Here is a 20,877-nt window from a genome sequence, read left to right on the forward strand (position 1 = left end):
TTAATAATATAAGTTGGTGTATGTATGTTTTTGACCCTGTATGTGTAATTTTTATCCTGTGTTTATTTCTGAAACCCAAAATAAATTAAAACTTGTGCATGAAATGTAGTTTTTTTTTCCCCCTCTTAAAGGTCTATGTTGTACAATCATTCTGCCACAGAGAAAGAACAAAGAAATCACTAAAAGCCCAATATTGTTTGTGAACTTCTGACCGCAACTACCGTAAAATACCAAATAATAGCCCGGGCTATTATTTGTCTCAATCACGTAAGAGACCCGGCGCGTATTAGAGACTAGGCGGCTATTTGGAACAGGCGATTAATTCCTTCTTCACAAACACCTTCCCCAAAATCTACCTCAAAACGGGGAAAAAAATCATTCTCAGATAGGCCTACTTTTAACCAGTATAACTTACAGTTTGTTTAGAGTTAGATTACAGATAGCACGGTGCCAACTTCGGGGAATTTTGAAGACGCGCAGAATGCATCTTCGCATGGCACAGTCGGGGTGGATAAAGGATAAATCACACACCTTTTCCTGTTAATGACTAGTTAAGTGCATGCTTTACAAAATAATCAAGAAACCACACCATTGTCTGTGCGCAGCACTGTGATTTAATTACTCTGCAAAGTTATGGTCACTTGCTATCACCCTCACCCATGCAGCCTCCACCCTTTGCGCTTCGCGATGTCTGTCAATCTGAAATTGCATGGAGGGCGCGACGTTGAAGCAACATAATTAGGGTGCGAAGTGTCAAACCAAAGGGTTTTTTCTTATGCTGAAAAATAAGTGACCTGCAGTGGCTACATACTGTCATCTTGCATTCTCACGTTTCTCTCCAAGACGTCTCCCTATTTGGCGGATATGAGCCTATTCCCCGAGTGAGTTGGTACGGTGGCTCGACCCCGTAGAAAACTTAAAGTTCGGATGAAAGTTAGTTGAATAGGTTACTGACTTGTAGGCCTACATGTTGCCTGCCTGACGCGTGCTTCTGCCCAACTTGCACGACAGATTATTTGTTGAAAAGGCCCCTTGGATTAGATTGGCCGCGAGCAGACTGAAATGCATGTTAGAACGCTCTCACCTTTTTTGTAAAGCGTCTTCCAGATCCGAATGGGTAAGGGCAAGTGAAATGGTATAAGGTCTTTAATAAAACTCAGTGTGTGCTTTGACGCATGCATTCGGCAATTTAGGTCGTTTAACAGAAGCAGCAGTCCAACCTTGGAAACCCGCAGTCCTCAATGTCACCACACACGCTGGCTTTCGTTGGGTATACCCAAAGGGGTATTCCTCATTCGATGACGTAAGTGATATCCCACACACCCATGTCAAACGTAATTGGCTAAGACATCTGTCAAAAGTTACGGAGTTGCATTCCTCAAGAAATATTACGGTAGACCAAGATTATAACATTGAAATGGCATGTTTATTATCACGTAAGTTATGTGTAAGTTACGTGTCATTCTGAGATGCGCAGATAGACAGTAAAGGGAATTCCGAATTCCCTTTACTGTCTATCTGCGCATCTCAGAATGACACAGGACAATGGGCGAACTAGATTTTTTTTTTTTTCCCCAGCCACGGCGTGCCGGAAATCCGGCGCGGCGCGCCGGAACGCTATCACCCCTGCGTAACAAAATGTTGTAAACAGTATTATAGAAATAATTTCATTTTTCATTCATTCATTCATTCATTCATTCATTCATTCATATTGTTTCGGTAGAAAACTATGCAATGCAAAATCGTTTAAACACCAGAAAACCAGAAAAGTGCTGGGCCTCAAGATTGTAGATAGAACGTTCGGACGCTTTTTTTTTTTTTTTTAGACCCCGGCGAGTATTCGGAACTGGCCTTTATTTGTCACAACACACGCGTACACCCGGCCGTTAAAGGGAACTCGGCGGTTAATTGGAACTCGGCTATTATTTGGTATTTTACGGTATACATTATACCACTTTAGCTGTAATATTTTATTTAAAATACTCAAACTTTTTTTTTTTTTAAAATAAACTCAATACACCTACAGACCTGCCAACCTCCTCATATTAATAAGCAGTGTTGTAGTTGAGTCACTAAACCTTGAAACCGAGTCCAGTCTCGAGTCCCCAGTGTTCAAGTTCAAGTCATTAAAGAAATTTTCGAGTCGAGTCCAAGAACAAGACTCCAACTGCACCATTTGACGATGGCTGTTGCTGCCTTTATGTGAAACTGTCTCTGCTACTATGTTGGACTAACATTACTGCTTGACTGGCCCATTTTAGTTAATGGGCTACAGATTTAAAAAGCTGATTCATCACTTAGCAAGCCCCGCCCACTATCAACAGGGCAAATAACATGAGAGAGGGTTAAGGCTACATCCACACGACAACGGCAACGAGATGTTATTTAAAAAAATATCGCGTCCAAATGGGCAACGATCAGTAAAATATCAGGTCCATATGGCAACGCAATGCTTGCTGAAAACGATGCAATACACATGCCACACCTCTAGGGGCGCTGTAAGATGGTCCCTTCGGAGACACCAGAACAATAGAAGAAGTAAGGACACATGCGCATAAACTATTATGCGCGAGACTTCATATTAGCCACAAAGTCAGAAAAATCTCTTCGTAAAATTACATTATAATGACCAAATACAATGAAAAGTATTTTTCCAGTCTCACCTGTGAAAGGTAATCCCATGTGATCTCGTTTGGACGGCAAACCTGTTGGTACAGTTAAACGCAGCACATGAATGAGGCATCTTTATTCTCCGCTTTGACCCATCCAATATGGCGGCGAGGATGACGTATGATTCTACGCAGAAGGCGGCGTCTTTAATGGTCTGGAATAAATTGAATGCTACACGTTGATGGATTAATTTGTTCTTCTACGCCCTTTTTGAGGAATGTATTGTAGGACTTAAACCAACATCTGAAGAGGTGAGAGCACTCCTTTTTTTCCCTATTTTTGCTGGTGGGATTGACTCTGCCCTAAGGGCTATTCTCTCTCTCTCTCTCTCACTTTGCACCATTACACAATAAATATTCACAGTGAAAAATATTTTGTAAGCGCGTTTCATGAACCAAGTTATAGGATTTGTTGACAACTCGCATCGAGTTCGTTACACTTCTACCCGGCGTGAAGCACTCACAGTCATGTGGTTGTGACGTCATCGTAAACAAATCTGTTCTACTCATCCAGACGACTTCGCAACGGCAACATTGCCAGATCTTTCCACTCTGGAACCCGTTCTCAAAAGATTGCGTTTTGGGGCACCCAAAACGCCGGTGCCGTGTGGACGCCAGGCCTAAACGATAAACAATTGTATCGGATTCACCTGAATCCGTTGCCGTGTGGACAGGGCCTAACACTAGCTAGTTCATCAGTCAGCAAGTCCCGCTATCAACAGAGCAATGCATGTCCCTTACTTCTCTGAGTGGAGTCTTGCCAAATGACGATTGAAGTTCAAGGTTGTCCCCGTCGTCTCCTCAGTAGTTCTTCTATGTATGAAACACATAGCCGTGCATTTTTTTCTCACTGCACGAGAAGTCTGTATAAGTAAAGCAGACAATCCTAGGGGCATTCTCTCCAGGCATTTTAGCACCATTAATGCTAGTTTGGTCCCGAACATGATGTATAAACAGGTGAATGTGCGTTCTCTTGCATGAAGTTAGTATCAAAATTAATGTAGATGTAAATATTTTATGGCATGTTACAAAAAAAAGAAAAAAATCCGAGTCCTTGTCTCCAATTTATGAGTCCGACTGCAGTTAACGCATGAGTCGGACTCGAATACTACAAGCCTGTTAATAAGCATACTGTTTTACGCAAAATTGGGTCATTTCCCCTCACCCCAACTCCCACTAACAATGCCAGAGATGAAATTGATGTACAAGTCTGAAATGTCGATTTAATGGCTGACAGTTGCATGGGCGTTTTGAACTGTCCAGTGTTAACTAACTCCCTGGAAGCTCTGTCACAGGGGAATCATTGTCCTGCTGGAAGGCCCAGTTGCAGGGGTGGTGCCAGAGATTTTCTTTTGCTGGTATTATGGGTCTGCTTGACTTTTCAGTGAGGGTGCTCTGAAATTTAGGGTTACCCATTAATGTGCCATTTGCCACAGTTTAATTACCTCCTTGAAGGTTCTGCTTTCAGTTTTTGTTTGGTTGTTTGTAAAAAGGATTATGCAAAATCTACCAACCCATTTTTCATGAAACTTAGTGGAAAGGTGTAGCATGGGCCAAGGACGAACCCTTTAAATTTTAAAGCAGATCTGACTCAACATGGCTGGACGAATTTAGTTTCACTTTCGCCAACGTTGCAACATTTGGACTTGGTAGAGGTCTGTGCTCTGAGTGCCCTTCTATTTCTATTGCAATACCACTAACACGTGTATATGAACAGAAGCAGTTGGTGTCGTTCTTTATTAAACACAAGGCAAGATAGTCAGCTCATAGGATACAAGTGTATGGTTCACAAGCCAGCCTATGTAAACACACCCCGAATATAAAATTCCACACAGTTAAGCCATTAACAGGGCTTGCACACAAGTTGCAGGCAACAGACACAGTCTGTGCACATTTCAGCCTCAGATTCTGACACCACAAATTCATGCTGTCAGTTAACAACACCACAAGTAATGAATCAACAGTATTCCACTCCAGAGACCTAATGTTATACGAACGAGTATTGTATAGAGATAATGGAATCAGAATTTGTGCCTCAACTGCCAAATACATAAATTTATAATTTGCAACAGAGGGGAAAAAATCATGCACTTACCATTTGATATCTTCATAACAAAACAGTGCATCTGTCGATTGAGTCTCCACATGTAGATGTTTTATGAGGAAAAATGTAATTATGATATTGCAAATGCTTCACTAATGTTATGTTATTAAAAAAAAATTGTGCTCTGGCTAACGGGATGGGAAAGTTCAATGTGTCCTATGCACCTATTGGCTGAATCAGACCACCTGCGTTGATGTTTTTTAGTGTAAAATAATCTGTTTTATTCATGTATTTATTTTTCAAATTTGTAAATTATAGTTTTCACACACTTAAAAATTCCAAATAAACCATAGAAATTTCTTGGGCATGCTAAGAGGGTGCTACGGCTACCCTAGGGTAGCCGTAGCACCCCCAAGCTCCCCCCTAACTTTCTGACAATAGAACATGGGTCTCTCTTAATAGCAGTGCTCTTCCACCAGTACCTTTGTTGTTGTCTTAGGGTTCAGCTGAACCTCTCACACAAACAGAAACTTCTAAATGTCATTAAATTGATTTTCTGGAATCTTCCAGAGTGTTCAGAGTTCTATACATCCAACTTGGTATAAAGTTATGATGCGTGAGAGTGCCACTAGTGAATTAAAGCTGAAATGAATCTGTCTGTCATTGATTATTTTAAAAATTGTGTCTGATCTGAACAAAGTAGACTGCCGACAGTGGCGCTTGAAAGTTTGTGAACCCTTTAGAATTTTCTATATTTCTGCATAAATATGACCTAAAACATCATCAGATTTTCACACAAGTCGTAAAAGTAGATAAAGAGAACCCAGTTAAACAAATGAGACAAAAATATTATACTTGCTCATTTATTTATTGAGGAAAATGATCCAATATTACATATCTGTGAATGGCAAAAGTATGTGAACCTTTGCTTTCAGTATCTGGTGTGACCCCCTTGTGCAGCAATAACTGCAACTAAATGTTTCCAGTAACTGTTGATCAGTCCTGCACACTGGCTTGGAGGAATTTTAGCCCATTCCTCCATACAGAACAGCTTCAACTCTGGGATGTTGGTGGGTTTCATCACATGAACTGCTCGCTTCAGGTCCTTCCACAACATTTCAATTGGATTAAGGTCAGGACTTTGACTTGGCCATTCCAAAACTAACTTTATTTTTCTTTAACCATTCTTTGGTAGAATGACTTGTGTGCTTAGGGTCGTTGTCTTGCTGCATGACCCACCTTCTCTTGAGATTCAGTTCATGGACAGATGTCCTGCCATTTTCCTTTCAAATTCGCTGGTATAATTCAGAATTCATTGTTCCATCAATGATGGCAAGCCATCCTGGCCCAGATGCAGCAAAACGGGCCCAAGCCATGATACTACCACCACCATGTTTCACAGATGGGATAAGGTTCTTATGCTGGAATGCAGTGTTTTCTCCAAACATGACGCTTCTCATTTAAACCAAAAAGTTCTATTTTGGTCTCATCCGTCCACAAAACATGTTTCCAGTAGCCTTCTGGCTTGTCCACATGATCTTTTAGCAAATTGCAGATGAGCAGCAATGTTCTTTCTGGAGAGCAGTGGCTTTCTCCTTGCAGCCCTGCCATGCACACCGTTGTTGTTCAGTGTTCTCCTGATGGTGTACTCATGAACATTAGCCAATGTGAGAGAGGCCTTCAGTTGCTTAGAAGTTACCCTGGGGTCCTTTGTGACCTCGCCGACTATTACACGCCTTGCTCTTGGAGTGATCTTTGTTGGTCGACCACTCCTGGGGAGGGTAACAATGGTCTTGAATTTCTTCCATTTGTACACCATCTGTCTGACTGTGGAATGGTGGAGTCCAAACTCTTTAGAGATGGTTTTGTAACCTTTTCCAGCCTGATGAGCATCAACAACGCTTTTTCTGAAGTCCTCAGAAATCTCCTTTGTTCATGCCATGATGCACTTCCACAAACATGTGTTGTGAAGATCAGACTTTGATAGATCCCTGTTCTTTAAATAAAACCGGGTGCCCACTCTCACCTGTCATCCCATTGATTGGAAACACCTGACTCTAATTTCACCTTCAAAATGGCTGCTAATCCTAGAGGTTCACATACTTTTGCCACTCACAGATATGTAATATTGGATAATTTTCCTCAATAAATAAATGACCAAGTATAATATTTTTGTCTCATTTGTTTAACTGGGTTCTTTTTATCTACTTTTAGCACTTGGATGAAAATCTGATGATGTTTTAGGTCATAATTATACAGAAATATAGAAAATTCTAAAGGGTTCACACATTTTCAAGCACCACTGTAACTGACTGACCGGAAAATGTATGGTAACATGAAATATGTGTAGTGATGAGAGAACTGAGACTGAATAGCTTTTGCTTAGGTGTTTGTAAACTTTTGACCTCACCTGTGCAGATATTAACTCATAAGAAAAATTTTTAGAAGGATTTTTGAGAATACAATATTTTGTTCAAAAACATTAAACAAGCTGAAGATTTTTTTTAATATCCTTGCCCAGATCTGTATGACTCAGCACAGTTTAACCACAGGGTCTCTGAAGAGTACCTTGAGGTGCTTTTGGACCAAAGAGTTCTAGGGACTTATTGAGAGAAACGACCATCTGGGGAGCTCCTCAGAGAGCCATGTACACTGCAACCCCACTATTATGAACTCCTACGAACTTTCGCATATAACGAACTAAATTTGTGTCTCCCACCTTTAGTGACGGATGAGTCATAGTCCTTTTTTTAAATTTTTTTTTTATTTTAAATCACTGAGCCAATGCCTCGTCTTCCCCCAGAGACAAACAATAAGTAATCAAGTCTGCAGTCAAGTTAACAATATGTTAATTAAAACAAAGGCTTAATTAGCCTTGCTTAGGTGTTGATCACTCAGTTATCAGGAACAATGATCAAAGGACAGATATAAGGATGAAATGACTGCTGACATCATCTTGATTTGCAACACATGGATGAACTGAATGGTGAAGATTGAAAAAACAGTGCGAGTCAGTGGGTAGATGTTGACAATGATGCACTGGTAACCTCTGTCATTTCCATAACAGACAAATAAATCATAGTCTCTTTTCGTGATCCTTTAACTCCGTCAATGAACTGCAATGGTTGCATTAGCGATGTCACTAGCTTGATGTTTTCATATTAAAGTGTGTCTTGTTTTGCTATGAAAACAGCAAACTAGCAACATTATGATTTAAACTGGTCAACTTTTGTCTGTCGTTTCGGGTGTGCGTTTCTATAGAAACAGATCATTCCACTGCACTGTAGAACTAGGAGACCAGGGAGTGTTGAGGACTGACAGTAAATTCTTTATTTTACTTTATAAAGAGTGAATTCATTGTGGAAAATGGTTAGTGATTGCTTAAAATATGTTTACTGAATATGTTAATGTGGACTGTTTTATAGACTAAGGGTTTTCTTCTGTCGTGGATTTAAAAAAAAATAGATGAGCATTTTGTTTAATGAATATTTTTATATTCCACTTGGATGCATCAGAATTGCACTGCATTTCCTCCATAGCATAGAGGCTTAATAAAGCCTGGACTTCACTGTTGGTCCATCTGTCCGGGTTTTTTTTTTTTTTAAAATAAACGCTAACGTTAAGAGCTTTTGGCTAATGTTTTGCATAAATTTGTAAACCTGGCATTGACCGGTGCTGCATAATTCAGCCTGCATTGGCTCATGTGTCAGTCCAGATGATGGGGCAATCACTGTACGCTTGCGTCACTCATGGTTCCTCTTGTGCTGGAAAAGTACCTACCCTGAAGTAGCAGCTTAAAAAAAAAAAGAAAAGTCCCTCAAAACACCATTCTAAGAACTATAATTTTTCTCAGTTCCTGCATTGTGGCACACAAAAAGGGCAAACTTCTTCCAACAGTTCTAAGAACTGTGAAAAAGTTCTTCCAGTTGGAAAGTGCCTTTGGACTTCTTAGCTAAGTTTTTGGTTGGCCATGCACTGTGTGAACTGTGGAACTTTATACACATTGGTGTGCACCTTGTTCTAAATCCTGTCCAATTAATTGAATTGCCAAAGGTTGACTCCAGTCAAAGTTTAGACAAATCACAAATGATCAACAGGATTCACATGAACTTAATTTGGCGTGCCTTTGACAAGGGTCTGAATAATAATCTAAATGAGATCAGCTTTTGATTTTTTTTTTTAAATAGATTTGCAGCAAAATTTCTAAAAATGTTTTGTTTTGCCATATATATATATATATATATATATATATATATATATATATATATATATATATATGTGTATATATGTATGTGTGTGTGTATTAATGGCAAAAAAATTCAAGTTTTCATATTATATAGTCTAATAGTGTGCAAAAAATGAAAAGTCTGAATAAATTCTGAACCCACTGTTTACATATTCATCCCAAAGTAATTTTGTAAATGCTCTTTTGTTATTCCTTTTTGTTGAAAAATGATTGTACTGTATACTTGTTCCCAAAGCAGAACTCAAAAACAGTGAATGAGATTAAAGGGGAACTGAAGTCATTTTTAAACTTGTTTTATTTCTTAACATGTTTATTCAATTACGTTTTCAGTTTTATTAGCCTTATATCGTGACTCATGGCAGCACGGTGGTGTAGTGGTTAGCGCTGTCGCCTCACAGCAAGAAGGTCCGGGTTCGAGCCCCGTGGCCGGCGAGGGCCTTTCTGTGTGGAGTTTGCATGTTCTCCCTGTGTCCGCGTGGGTTTCCTCCGGGTGCTCCGGTTTCCCCCACAGTCCAAAGACGTGCAGGTTAGGTTAACTGGTGACTCTAAATTTGACCGTAGGTGTGAATGTGAGTGTGAATGGTTGTCTGTGTCTATGTGTCAGCCCTGTGATGACCTGGCAACTTGTCCAGGGTGTACCCCGCCTTTCGCCCGTAGTCAGCTGGGATAGGCTCCAGCTTGCCTGCGACCCTGTAGAACAAGATAAAGCGGCTAGAGATAATGAGATGAGATCGTGACTCGTATTGGCATATTATATTACACTTATCAGCCTTTTCGGTTTTTAGCCATGTTGAATGTAGTTTGTATGGTCCATGGCAGGTGTCTCTTATCCGCGCGATCTTCACGAGACTTGTGTGAGACTTCAAACGTGAAGTGTCAGCGCTGCCATTTTGAAAACTGTTTACACAGAGGCCAGATCGCCATATCGTTCCAATTTAAATTAATTTCAAGATTTGCCAGCTTCATCAGTGATGGAGTGTCAGTCCTGCATGCTGTGGCGTGTGTACCTGAAGGCGCGCCTCGGGCTGTGCGTGTGCCGAGTGGACTCCAGCATGTGCGCCGTGAACAAGGCGCACCTGAGCTCAATTAAGGAACTGTGTGTTTGCCTATTTAAGGACTGTGCTGATGCATTTGCATAGCGAAGTATTACGATACGCATTACCGAGCCTTTCTACCCGTTGTCTTGATTTCCTGTTTTACCGTCCTTGTGCCTGTTTCTCGTTCTTGTCCTCGCTTAGCCTTTGATGTACTGTTTGCGCCTCGACCAACCCTTTGTCTGTATTCTCGTTTTTGATCTAGCCTGCTGTTTTGGGTTGTTTGCCTGTGTACAGTGCCTTGAAAAAGTATTCATACCCCTTGAACTTTTTCACATTTTTCCACCTTACAACCAGGAACTTAAAAGTTTTTTATTGAGATTTTATGTGATAGACCAACACAGAGTAGCACATAATTGTGAAGTGAAATGAAAATGATAAATGGTCTTCAAAATTTTAAACAAATAAAAATCTGAAAACTGTGGTGTGCATTAGTATTCAGCCCCCTGTACTCTGATACCTCTAAATACAATCCAGTGCAATCAATTGCCTTCAGAAGTCATCTAATTAGTTAATAGAGTCCTACTGTGTGTAATTTACTCTCAGCATAAATACACTTGTTCTGTGAAGGCCTCAGTGGTTTGTTAGAGAACACTGAAGAATAAACAGCATCATGAAGACCAAAGAACTCACCAGACAAGTCAGGGATAAAGTTCTGGAGAAGTTTAAAGCAGGGTTAGGTTATAAAAAAATATCCCAAGCTCTGAACATCTCAAGAAGCACTGTTCAATCCATCATTCAAAAATGGAAAAAGTATGGCACAACTGCAAACCTACCAAGACATGGCCATCCACCTAAACTGACAGAGCGTGCAAGGAGAGCACTGGTCAGAGAAGCAACCAAGAGGCCCATGATCACTCTGGAGGAGCTGCAGAAATCCACAGCTCAGGTGGGAGAATCTGTGCACAGGACAACTATAAGTCGTACACTCCACAAATCTGGCCTTTTTGGAAGAGTGGCAAGAAGAGAGCTATTGTTGAAAGACAGGCATAAGAAGTCCCATTTGCAGTTTGCCAGAAGCCATGTAGGGGACACAGCAAACATGTGGAAGAAGGTACTTTGGTCAGATGAGACCAAAGTTGAACTTTCTGGCCTAAATGTAAAGCGCTATGTGTGGTGGAAAACTAACACTGCTCATCACCCTGCACACACCATCCCCACTGTGAAACATGGTGGTGGCAGCATCATGCTGTGGGGATGCTTTTCTTCAGCAGGGACAAGGAAGCTGGTCAGAGTTGATGGGAAGATGGATGGAGCTAAATACAGGGCAATCCTGGAAGAAAACCTGTTGGAGGCTGCAAAAGACTTGAGACTGGGAAGGAGATTCACCTTCTAGCAAGACAATGACCCTAAACATACAGCCAGAGCTACAATGGAATGGTTTAGATCAAAGAATATTCATGTGTTAGAATGTCCCAGTCAAAGTCCAGACCTAAATCCCATTGAGCATCTGTGGCAAGACTTGAAAATTGCTGTTCACAGACGCTCTCCATCCAATCTGGCTGCGCTTGAGCTATTTTGCAAAGAAGAATGTGCAAAAGACTTGCAGCTGTAATTGTAGCAAAAGGTGGCTCTAGAAAGTATTGACGCAGGGGGGCTGAATACTAATGCACACCACATTTTTCAGATTTTTATTTGTTTAAAATTTTGAAGACCATTTATCATTTTCGTTTCACTTCACAATTATGTGCTACTCTGTTGGTCTATCACATAACATCTCAATAAAAAACTTTTAAGTTCGTGGTTGTAAGGTGGAAAAATGTGAAAAAATTCAAGGGGTATGAATACTTTTTCAAGGCACTGTATATATTGTCTCACTGTATATATATTCTGCACTTTATTAAACTGTATACTTCTGCACATACATCCGACTCCCTCGCGTATGTGACCTGGAGATTATTCCATGCGACTTTGAACCAACGTGGAGTAGGGAAGAGTTGGAAAGGTGACAGGATAAGGACTCGTCCGTTGCGCTGGTATTTATGTCGTTACTGTTGAACAATCAAAACATGCCAGATCAGGCGGCTGGTGGGTTTTCAAAATAATAAATACATGCATGTGTTTTTGTGATAAATAGATATTATACTAAGCGCATTTCCCACATAATCCTCACTAAGGTTTCGGACAGCACTACAAAATGGTGTCCCTACTATATAGTGCCCTATATAGTGAGTAGGGAGCGATTTCGGACACGGAAAACTTTCGGCTTGATTACGTCAGCATTCGAAGGAGGGCGCGCACGTCTTTTGACAACGTTGGCAGATGCTGGTCACTTTGATTTCCGCTGTACATTTTACTTTCGTTCTATGAAGTCTCGCACAGGTCTCAGTGAATCTTGTTTACGGTTATTGCTTTGACATATGGACTGATATATTACATAGCATATTTCAAACACTCATGACTTGCTATAGCAGTGACAAAATAGCGGTCAGAAATGCATTCCTACATTTTATATAAATGAGAGAAATAGAATTTTGATGATGATAAATTTGCCTTCAGTTTCCCTTTAAATGTGTCTGTGCATCTTTCTACCTCAGGCCTACTCTGTCGACAGAAGAGTCCCTGTCCACCCCTTACCGTACTATGAGCTGGCTTGGAGTTCCGGCACTCTATTCTCACAAAAACAACTATAGCTGTAGAATGGGTTTGGAGCAGGGCCTTAATGCTCAGGTATTTGCCCTTAATACTTTTCCCAATTATTTCTAAAATGTGTGTATTCTATCCATAGTTATGTCTGCATTTTTACTCACTGTGTGTGGGTGTGTGTGTGGGTGTATACAGGCTCCAGACTGGAATGAGGAAATGCAGACAGCTAGAGACCTACCACAGACTACCTTAGAAGAGAGACTCCAAAGAGAAAAAGCCTTACTACAGGTCCACACCTTTAAAATCCCAATGTGCACATATTTACATACACTATACTCAACTTGCCTGTCTAACACCTTGACCTTTTTTCCTCCAGGTCAATAGTGCTTTTACATGGGCTGTGGCCCAGGCTGCTGAAAAAGTGATTGATGGCTTTGTTGATCCCATTAATGGCTCTAGTGAAGCCCCAGCTTTTCTGTGGGGTGGTCTGTTTATGAACATTGGTGGACCTGGAGAAGATTGGTTAGGTGGTGCCCGGGGTCGAAGGGCAGCACAGAGACTTGAACTACAAGCCATACAGGCCTACAGTGATTTAGAGGGAGACCTACAAGCTCTTCACACACTCCCTACTGCTCTAGCCGATTACCGAGGCGTTCGTCTTTGTGCCCAGGGGCTGGCACCTGGCCTTCAGGCTCAGGATCAGTCTGGTGTCTCTACTGGCCTCCTGTATAGCCTCAATACTGGGCCTTTAGAGAATCCAGCACGGAGGAAGCTCTTGCAGCTGCTAGCTCAGTCAGCCAAGGCCCTTGGCCTGCAGAGACATGCAGTAGTGGGCCCTTCTGGCTATCAGGCGGCCCTGTTCACCTCCGTGGATGCTCAGGGACTGTTGGGAGCAGATGGTCGTTATTACATACTTGATGTGTTCCGTACAGCCCCTGCTGATGCCAACTTCTGCTTGGCAGAAGGTGGAGAAGAGGCGAAAGAAGGCAGCATTTCCAGGCATTTCCCTCATGGGCTATGTCGTCTACGGCCAGAGCTAGTCAAGGCGTTCGTACAGCACAAGTAAGCATCGAATGATAATGTGTTTGTGTTAGGTGTGGGTAAAATAATGTATGTTAAAAATTTTATTGTTCTCTTATAGGTTTGTCATGAATTCTATTAGTCTATATGCTATTATTATTATTATTATTATTATTATTGTTATTATTATTATTATACATGCTTATTTTCTCTTGTTACTTCAGGCATACTGAGTTTACAAAGCGTGTGAGAGAAAAGCTGGAGGAAAGTGGAGACATGGAGGATAGTGTAAAGTCAGGTAAGAAAGCAGTCTAATTTGTGATACAGTAAATGGGTTCTAGTAGTACTACTACTACTACTACTACTACTCCGAATAATACATTATAATAATAAAAAGTCATAGCTCAGTCTTTACAACTTGTTCTCATTCAGACATTGCTATGTATTGAATAAAGTTGTAAATAACAGCTGATTCTCGAGGCACAGAAGCAGTGAGAGCAGCCTGCAGAGATGTCGGCTCTATCAGTAACATCATCTTTGAGATGCGCTTTAACCCAAATGTCTTCTCTCCAGGCGAGTACAATGTTCCACAACAAAACCACCTTCTTAAACATCAAATAGGTTGCCAAACATTAAAATCTCGCTTTTCTGTTTTTGCAGGTGTGCAGTTTCCCAAGTCAGAGACTGCTGCCGTGGCCTTACAGGAGAGATTACTAAGAGAAGCTGCTGCATTCATTGTCAGTGATCAGATTCCAGCATTTGTAAGTGTTATGTTTACTTTTTGTACCCTTTTACATATTGCTCATCTATAGTGTGGGTGCAGGTTTTCGTTCTAAACGTGCACTGAGCCCTTTGTAGACAACTGCTCAGCAGTTTGTATATTGTATTGATCTGTGCTTGACTATTGAATATTAATAAAATTGTCTGGACTGATGGGTAGATGGATGACTGTCTGCACTGCAATGAGATGCCCATAGATGGAGCTACATTACGACAAGCCCTACATCGGAAAGGCATAAACCTCCGTTATTTGGGTCACTTGATCTCATCCATCAGTCAGTCAGATCACAAGGAGCAACTGAGGCACATCACTGTAAGAACCATCAGTGCTCATAGAATTAAACAAGCAAAAACTTCCCACAATCTTATTTTGGTAGATTAAATACTTACTGCATTATATTGCCTTGTATTTTTTCTTCATTCCCTTTATGTTCCTGTCTCCCAGAGATTGGCTTATGGAGAGATTGTAGTGCGCTGTGCTCGAAGGATCTTCAATGGCTACATACAGGTATTGCATTGTTTCTTAATTGACACAAACACCACACATACATTTCAATGTACTGTTTTGAAATGTATAACTTTTTGTCTTCTAATTTTTAAGGGAGTGGAGCTGTCTAACCTGTCAGCAGCTATAAGTCACTTCTGCTGCTGCTTGTTGGTGCCTCACTTTAGCCCTGCCTCAAACGGTGAGGAGTCTAAAAAACGCTCCAGGAGACGTGGCCATAAAGGTGGAGGAAGTGCTGATAATACTGCATGGAGCTTGCTCAATGGAAATGAACTCTGGACCCACATATGCCAGGATGCTGTAGAGACCTATGGTTTTAAACAGGGACTTGGGTGAGAGATAACACTGCTTTTTCTTACTGCCGTTTTCTTATCACGTGCATATTTATGCTGATGTGTCCCCAGTACTCCTTTGCAACAAAGACATGAAATGTTTGCAGGTCAAATATTGATCAGCTGGTTGAGCAGTATGGGCTTCAAAAGCTATCCTTATTACGAGAGATCTGCTTGAAGACTGGCATACAGGTACTACAAACACCTCCATTATACAATATACAAATAAACTAGCCTCAAGTATTACATATAAAGTACCAAGTAATTTCCAAGCCAGAAAGCTAAAGTCAATTCGAGACTTTGAAGTTATATTAGTGTTGTCCGCTATCCTAATACCATTTGTAGATGTTTATATTACATGTACAAATACTTAACTGTTAATATCTGTGTGCCCCTGGTAAAACGCTACTGTATCTAAAAGACCCACTGCATTTCTGCTGTCTTTGTTTTGTTTAAATATGGTTAATGACAAAGAAAAAAAATTGCAAGATAGGTAGTTATAAGGAGAGTTAAGTTAAAGTCCTTCCCGCACCATGTGGCGCATCGAGCGGTGCCGAGCTCTGTTTCCGCAGCCCTCGGCCTCTCGCCTATTACATAGCTAGGGTTACAGTGGGGGGGCTAGTCCTCTGGTAACCACGAGAGTTTAACTCCCCACTCGCATCTGTATTGCAGCGTGCCTTGCCAGATGGTAGTAGGTACCATTTTTATGATGGTCTTTGGTATGACCCGACCGTGAATAGAACTCCCGATTGAGAGGCGGACACACTACCACTAGGCCACTAGTCAGTGTTATAAGGAGAGCCAAATGTATTAAAGGGGCTAGCCCACCTTGCCCAGAAGCCTCTGCACTAAGGATCGAGTCGTCATTTTCCCCATCCATCAATGTTGTGGGTTGTTTTTCAAGTAGTGGAATAATGCGGTGGCATCCTAAGCCATGGATCATAAAATGTAACATGAAATTGAAAATATTTTGTCAAATTATGTATTTATATTTTAAATTCTTTTGACCAACCCATTACATTTTCATATGGTGATTGTTTATAATGGACCAAAAACAGGCCTTGGCTATTTTGCAAGGGGCTATGAAGGAAAGAAAATATCAGGCAGTGTCTTGTCAAAACTTCCATGTATCAAACATTGATGAAGAAAACGTTTGAGATGAGTTTCAAAGGGAACATTAGCAGTGAATTTGCAGAGGTTTTGCTGCACAACTAACAGATTTGAGTTCACATGCTTTCAAAACAACAATGAACTGGATTCTGGGAAGGGTGAGTCAGCCCCTTTACATTCTTATTATGAATATTAGTAGTGAGGTTTATATTAAGCTAGACAGCATTGTTAGGACATTTATATAGTCAGATATACAGTGGTGCTTGAAAGTTTGTGAACTCTTGAGAATTTTCTATATTTCTGCATAAATATGACCTAAAACATCATCAGATTTTCACCCAAGTCCTAAAAGTAGATAAAAAGAACCCAATTAAACAAATGGGGCAAAAATATTATACTTGGTCATTTATTTATTGAGGAAAATGATCCAATATTACATATCTGTGAGTGGCAAAAGTATGTGAACCTTTGCTTTCAGTATCTGATGTGACCCCCTTGTGCAGCAATAAGTGCAACTAAACATTTCCAGTAACTGCTGATCAGTCTTGCATACTGGCTTGGAGGAATTTTAGCCCATTCCTCCATACAGAACACCTTCAACACCTTCAACTGTTGGTGGGTTTCCTCACATGAACTTCATGTTGTGGAAGGACGCTTCAGGTCCTTCCACAACATTTAGATTGGATTAAGGTCAGGACTTTGACTTGGCCATTCCAAAACATTAACTTTATTCTTCTTTAACCATTCTTTGATAGAATGACTTGTGTGCTTAGGGTTGTTCTCTTGTTGCATGACCCACCTTCTCTTCTCTTGTTCACGGACAGATGTCCTGTCATTTTCCTTTAGAATTCGCTGGTATAATTCAGAATTCATTGTTCCATCAATGATGGCAAGCCGTCCTGGCCCAGATGCAGCAAAACAGGCCCAAACCATGATACTACCACCACTATGTTTCACAGATGGGATAAGGTTCTTATGCTGGAATGCAGTGTTTTCCTTTCTCCAAACATAACGCTTCTCATTTAAACCAAAAAGTTCTATTTTGGTCTCCTCCATCCACAAAACATTTTTCCAATAGCCTTCTGGCTTGTCCATGTGATCTTTAGCAAACTGCAGACAAGCAACAATGTTCATTCCCCTGATGGTGGACTCATGAACATAAACATTAGCCAATGTGAGAGAGGCCTTCAGTTGCTTAGAAGTTACCCTGGGGTCTTTTGTGACCTCCCCGACTATTACACGCCTTGCTCTTGGAGTGATCTTTGTTGGTCGACCACTCCTGGGGAGGATAACAATGGTCTTGAATTTCCTCCATTTGTACACAATCTGTCTGACTGTGGATTGGTGGAGTACAAACTCTTTAGAGATGGTTTTGTAACCTTTTCCAGCCTGATGAGCATCATCAACACTTTTTCTGAGGTCCTCAGAAATCTCCTTAGTGCCATGATACACTTCCACAAATGTGTTGTGAAGATCAGACTTTGATAGATCCGTGTTCTTTGAATAAAGCAGGGTACCCACTCACACCTGATGTTCATCCCATTGATTGGAAACACCTGACTCTAATTTCACCTTCAAATTACTAGCTGCTAATCCTAGAGGTTCACATACTTTTGCCACTCACAGATATGTAATATTGGATCATTTTCCTCAATAAATAAATGACCAAGTAGAATATTTTTGTCTCATTTGTTTAATTGGGCTCTCTTTATCTACTTTTAGGACTTGTGTGAAAATCTGATGATGTTTTAGGTCATATTTATGCAGAAATATAGAAAATTCTGAAGAGTTCACAAACTTTCAAGCACCACTGTATGCATTGTGGGGTATTTCCACAGATTTAGAAATTAAAGAAATATCTTGTGGAAAAATACTAAGAAACTTGATGCAAGATTGCCAAAGCTAACAGCATTACTACATAATTACTCCACAAATTATATTTACAGTATATATGTATGCATGCCCTTGACAAGGAATACTGCATAGAAGAATCTGAAGGCTGTTTATTAGAACAACCAAGGGCATAATATTCTCTCTCAGAAAATAAAGTACATTATTATACCTTTAGAGGTATATGAGCTTGTCTCTGGGGCAGTAGCCTCTAACGTACTTATTTGTACCTTTTATATACTGTTTAGGAACATTTTATATGTACCTTTTTGGCCCTAAAAAAGATGTACAATTACCTTGAGGTCCAAGAATTATCCCTGGGGGGGTTATATTATGGCCCTTTTCCACTACCCTTTTTCAGCTCGCTTCAGCTCACTTCAGCCCGACACGGCTCGCGTTTCGACTACCAAAAAACAGCACGACTCGGCTCGCTTCAGCCCTGCTTAGCCCCTAAAACTCGCACCGTTTTGGAGTGGGGCTGAAGCGAGCCAAACCGTGCCGAGTGAGGCTGGGGGCGTGAGCAGACACTCCCCTGTGCACTGATTGGTGAGGAGGAGTGTCCTCACATGCCCACACACGCCCCGCGAGCACGCTGGGATCTGTAAACACCGTAAACCCGGAAGAAGAAGAATTACGAGAATTTCTGAAGCCTTATGCGCCTCGCCTCATCTATACGCTCTTGCCAGTATCTGTTGGCGTTGTCGGTGACAACAAGCCACAGAACCAAGACCAGCAACACTAACGACTCCATGTCCATGTTTATTGTTTACTATTCGGGTCGTGAGACTACCGCTTAAAAGCTCACTGATGTCACTGTTTGCGCTGCTTAACAACATCATGTGACGTCCACCCACTTTCGCTAACTCCACTCAATGTGTCCACCCACTTCCAGCCAGCACGATTCAGCGCGGTTGTAGTCGAAATGCAACTCCAACAGCCCCGCTCAGCTCGACTCAGCACGGCACGGCTCAGCCTGACTCAGCCGCGTTTGTAGTGGAAAAGCGGCATTAGTGTAGCTTGTACCTTGGGGGACAGAAATGGACTCCTAATGTTCCCCTATTTCTGACAGTGTTTTGTGACTGCATTCTTGCTACTATTCATTCTTGATCTTGTATGCCACATTTTGTGCAGAAGGTCACATTGTGTCTATTTTTTGAGAAACCAAACATAACTTTTGCTAACAGAATATTTTTGAGAAAACCAACAGAATTATGCACAATTCTGCTATCACTGTAGGAACATCATCCAAACCCTGGTGTCAAAATTATTTCCAATGTTCCCATTCAAGTTTACGAGTTGGCTTGGGCCATGCCGGTTATGTTGCGTGTGCTTGGTGGCAGTCAAGGAACGTCTTGATTTACGGCTCCCATATTAACAGCCACACAGCCTACATCTCAGGCATGGCTTGAATGCCGCTGCAACAGCATGTCATCTAGCATTTTGGCGTGGCGTTTATTTTTCGTGTGTGGTAAGCAGTACTCAGCAAAATGGACAGTGAAAAAAATCTGTTAGTCATAGTGACTTCATACCAGCAAAATTACATAACTCATAACTTTCATTATAGTGGAAACCGGCTGCATTGCATGTGCATGACGGCTACGTTGTTGTGGCTCTCATGGTTGTGTTTGTACACACTGCCAGCATTGCTGTTGCCAGCCCTGTCTTTCTACACTGAGTTTGCCTTTGATAGTGGAATTGATTGGAATTATTGATTAATTTGTCATTAATAATAGAATGTTTAAACTTAATTAAATCAAATATATATTTAATTTAGATAGACAAAGGTTAAGAAGTGTGCTCAACTGTAATTAATATATAAATAAATAATATGGGGAAAAAAATTTCTGCAACATATAGCCTAGACATCAAATCTATACTGAAAGGTCTTTTCACTGTCTATTTTGCTGAGAACCGCTTACCGCATGCATGAAAAATAGGTGTCATGCCGAAAGTCTTGATGCCACACCTGAGATGTGCATCTCACACAGGCTGTATGTCTGCTCTAACCTGTTCACATGTACGTTGAAACGAAAATCAAGGTGCTCTGCGACCGCCACACACGTGAGACAGTTGGCGTAGCCCAGGCCTAAAACTATGTGCCTAGTCCATTTCTTCCACTTGGTATGTTCAAGCCGTGCAAAGCAGCACAAAATCAAGCGGAAATGACCGAATAAAGTTAACAAAATCGGGAAGACAAAACGCTCCTCATGGGGTATGAAGTCATGCTGAGTATGAAACAAAACTGTGTTGCAGATGTGTTGTCAGAGTACCACACTTGTGGAATCCAGGGGTGAGGGAAGTGGTACTCTGCAAAAATAGACAGCGAAAACATCTGATGGTTATATTGCTATTATACCAGCAACCAGTGGTGGCAATTTGTGGCGGTTTGGGGGCAATGTATATGTATCACAAATGTATAATTTAAAAGTTTATATATAATTTTGACATTTGAATCTGAACTGCCTTTCACTTGAATAACAAACTACTTTCGGCTGCTCCCGTTAGGGGGAACAGCAGTGGCTCATCCAATGGATGATCTGTATATTTTATCTGACATAGGGTCCCCCTCCTTTTACACCAGATGCCCTTCCTGACGCAACC

At 41.0% G+C, this 20,877-nt stretch overlaps 1 protein-coding gene across 2 annotated transcripts in view; it reads left to right on the forward strand.

Moving 5' to 3' along the window:
• Positions 1 to 20,877, forward strand: part of si:ch211-166a6.5 (clustered mitochondria protein homolog) — a 94,509-nt gene that overhangs the window by 51,273 nt on the left and 22,359 nt on the right. The window contains exons 8-17 of one of the 2 annotated variants that reach the window (XM_060931778.1): positions 12,591 to 12,723; positions 12,835 to 12,927; positions 13,016 to 13,701; positions 13,884 to 13,957; positions 14,128 to 14,232; positions 14,320 to 14,420; positions 14,600 to 14,752; positions 14,885 to 14,947; positions 15,041 to 15,276; positions 15,384 to 15,468. In XM_060931778.1, the coding sequence (XP_060787761.1) occupies positions 12,591 to 12,723; positions 12,835 to 12,927; positions 13,016 to 13,701; positions 13,884 to 13,957; positions 14,128 to 14,232; positions 14,320 to 14,420; positions 14,600 to 14,752; positions 14,885 to 14,947; positions 15,041 to 15,276; positions 15,384 to 15,468 (1,729 nt within the window). The remainder of the gene's footprint in view (positions 1 to 12,590; positions 12,724 to 12,834; positions 12,928 to 13,015; positions 13,702 to 13,883; positions 13,958 to 14,127; positions 14,233 to 14,319; positions 14,421 to 14,599; positions 14,753 to 14,884; positions 14,948 to 15,040; positions 15,277 to 15,383; positions 15,469 to 20,877) is intronic. The other variant, XM_060931779.1, reaches the window with a different exon arrangement.

The sequence above is a fragment of the Neoarius graeffei genome, chromosome 10, assembly GCF_027579695.1.
Source record: "Neoarius graeffei isolate fNeoGra1 chromosome 10, fNeoGra1.pri, whole genome shotgun sequence".
Lineage (NCBI taxonomy): Eukaryota > Metazoa > Chordata > Actinopteri > Siluriformes > Ariidae > Neoarius > Neoarius graeffei.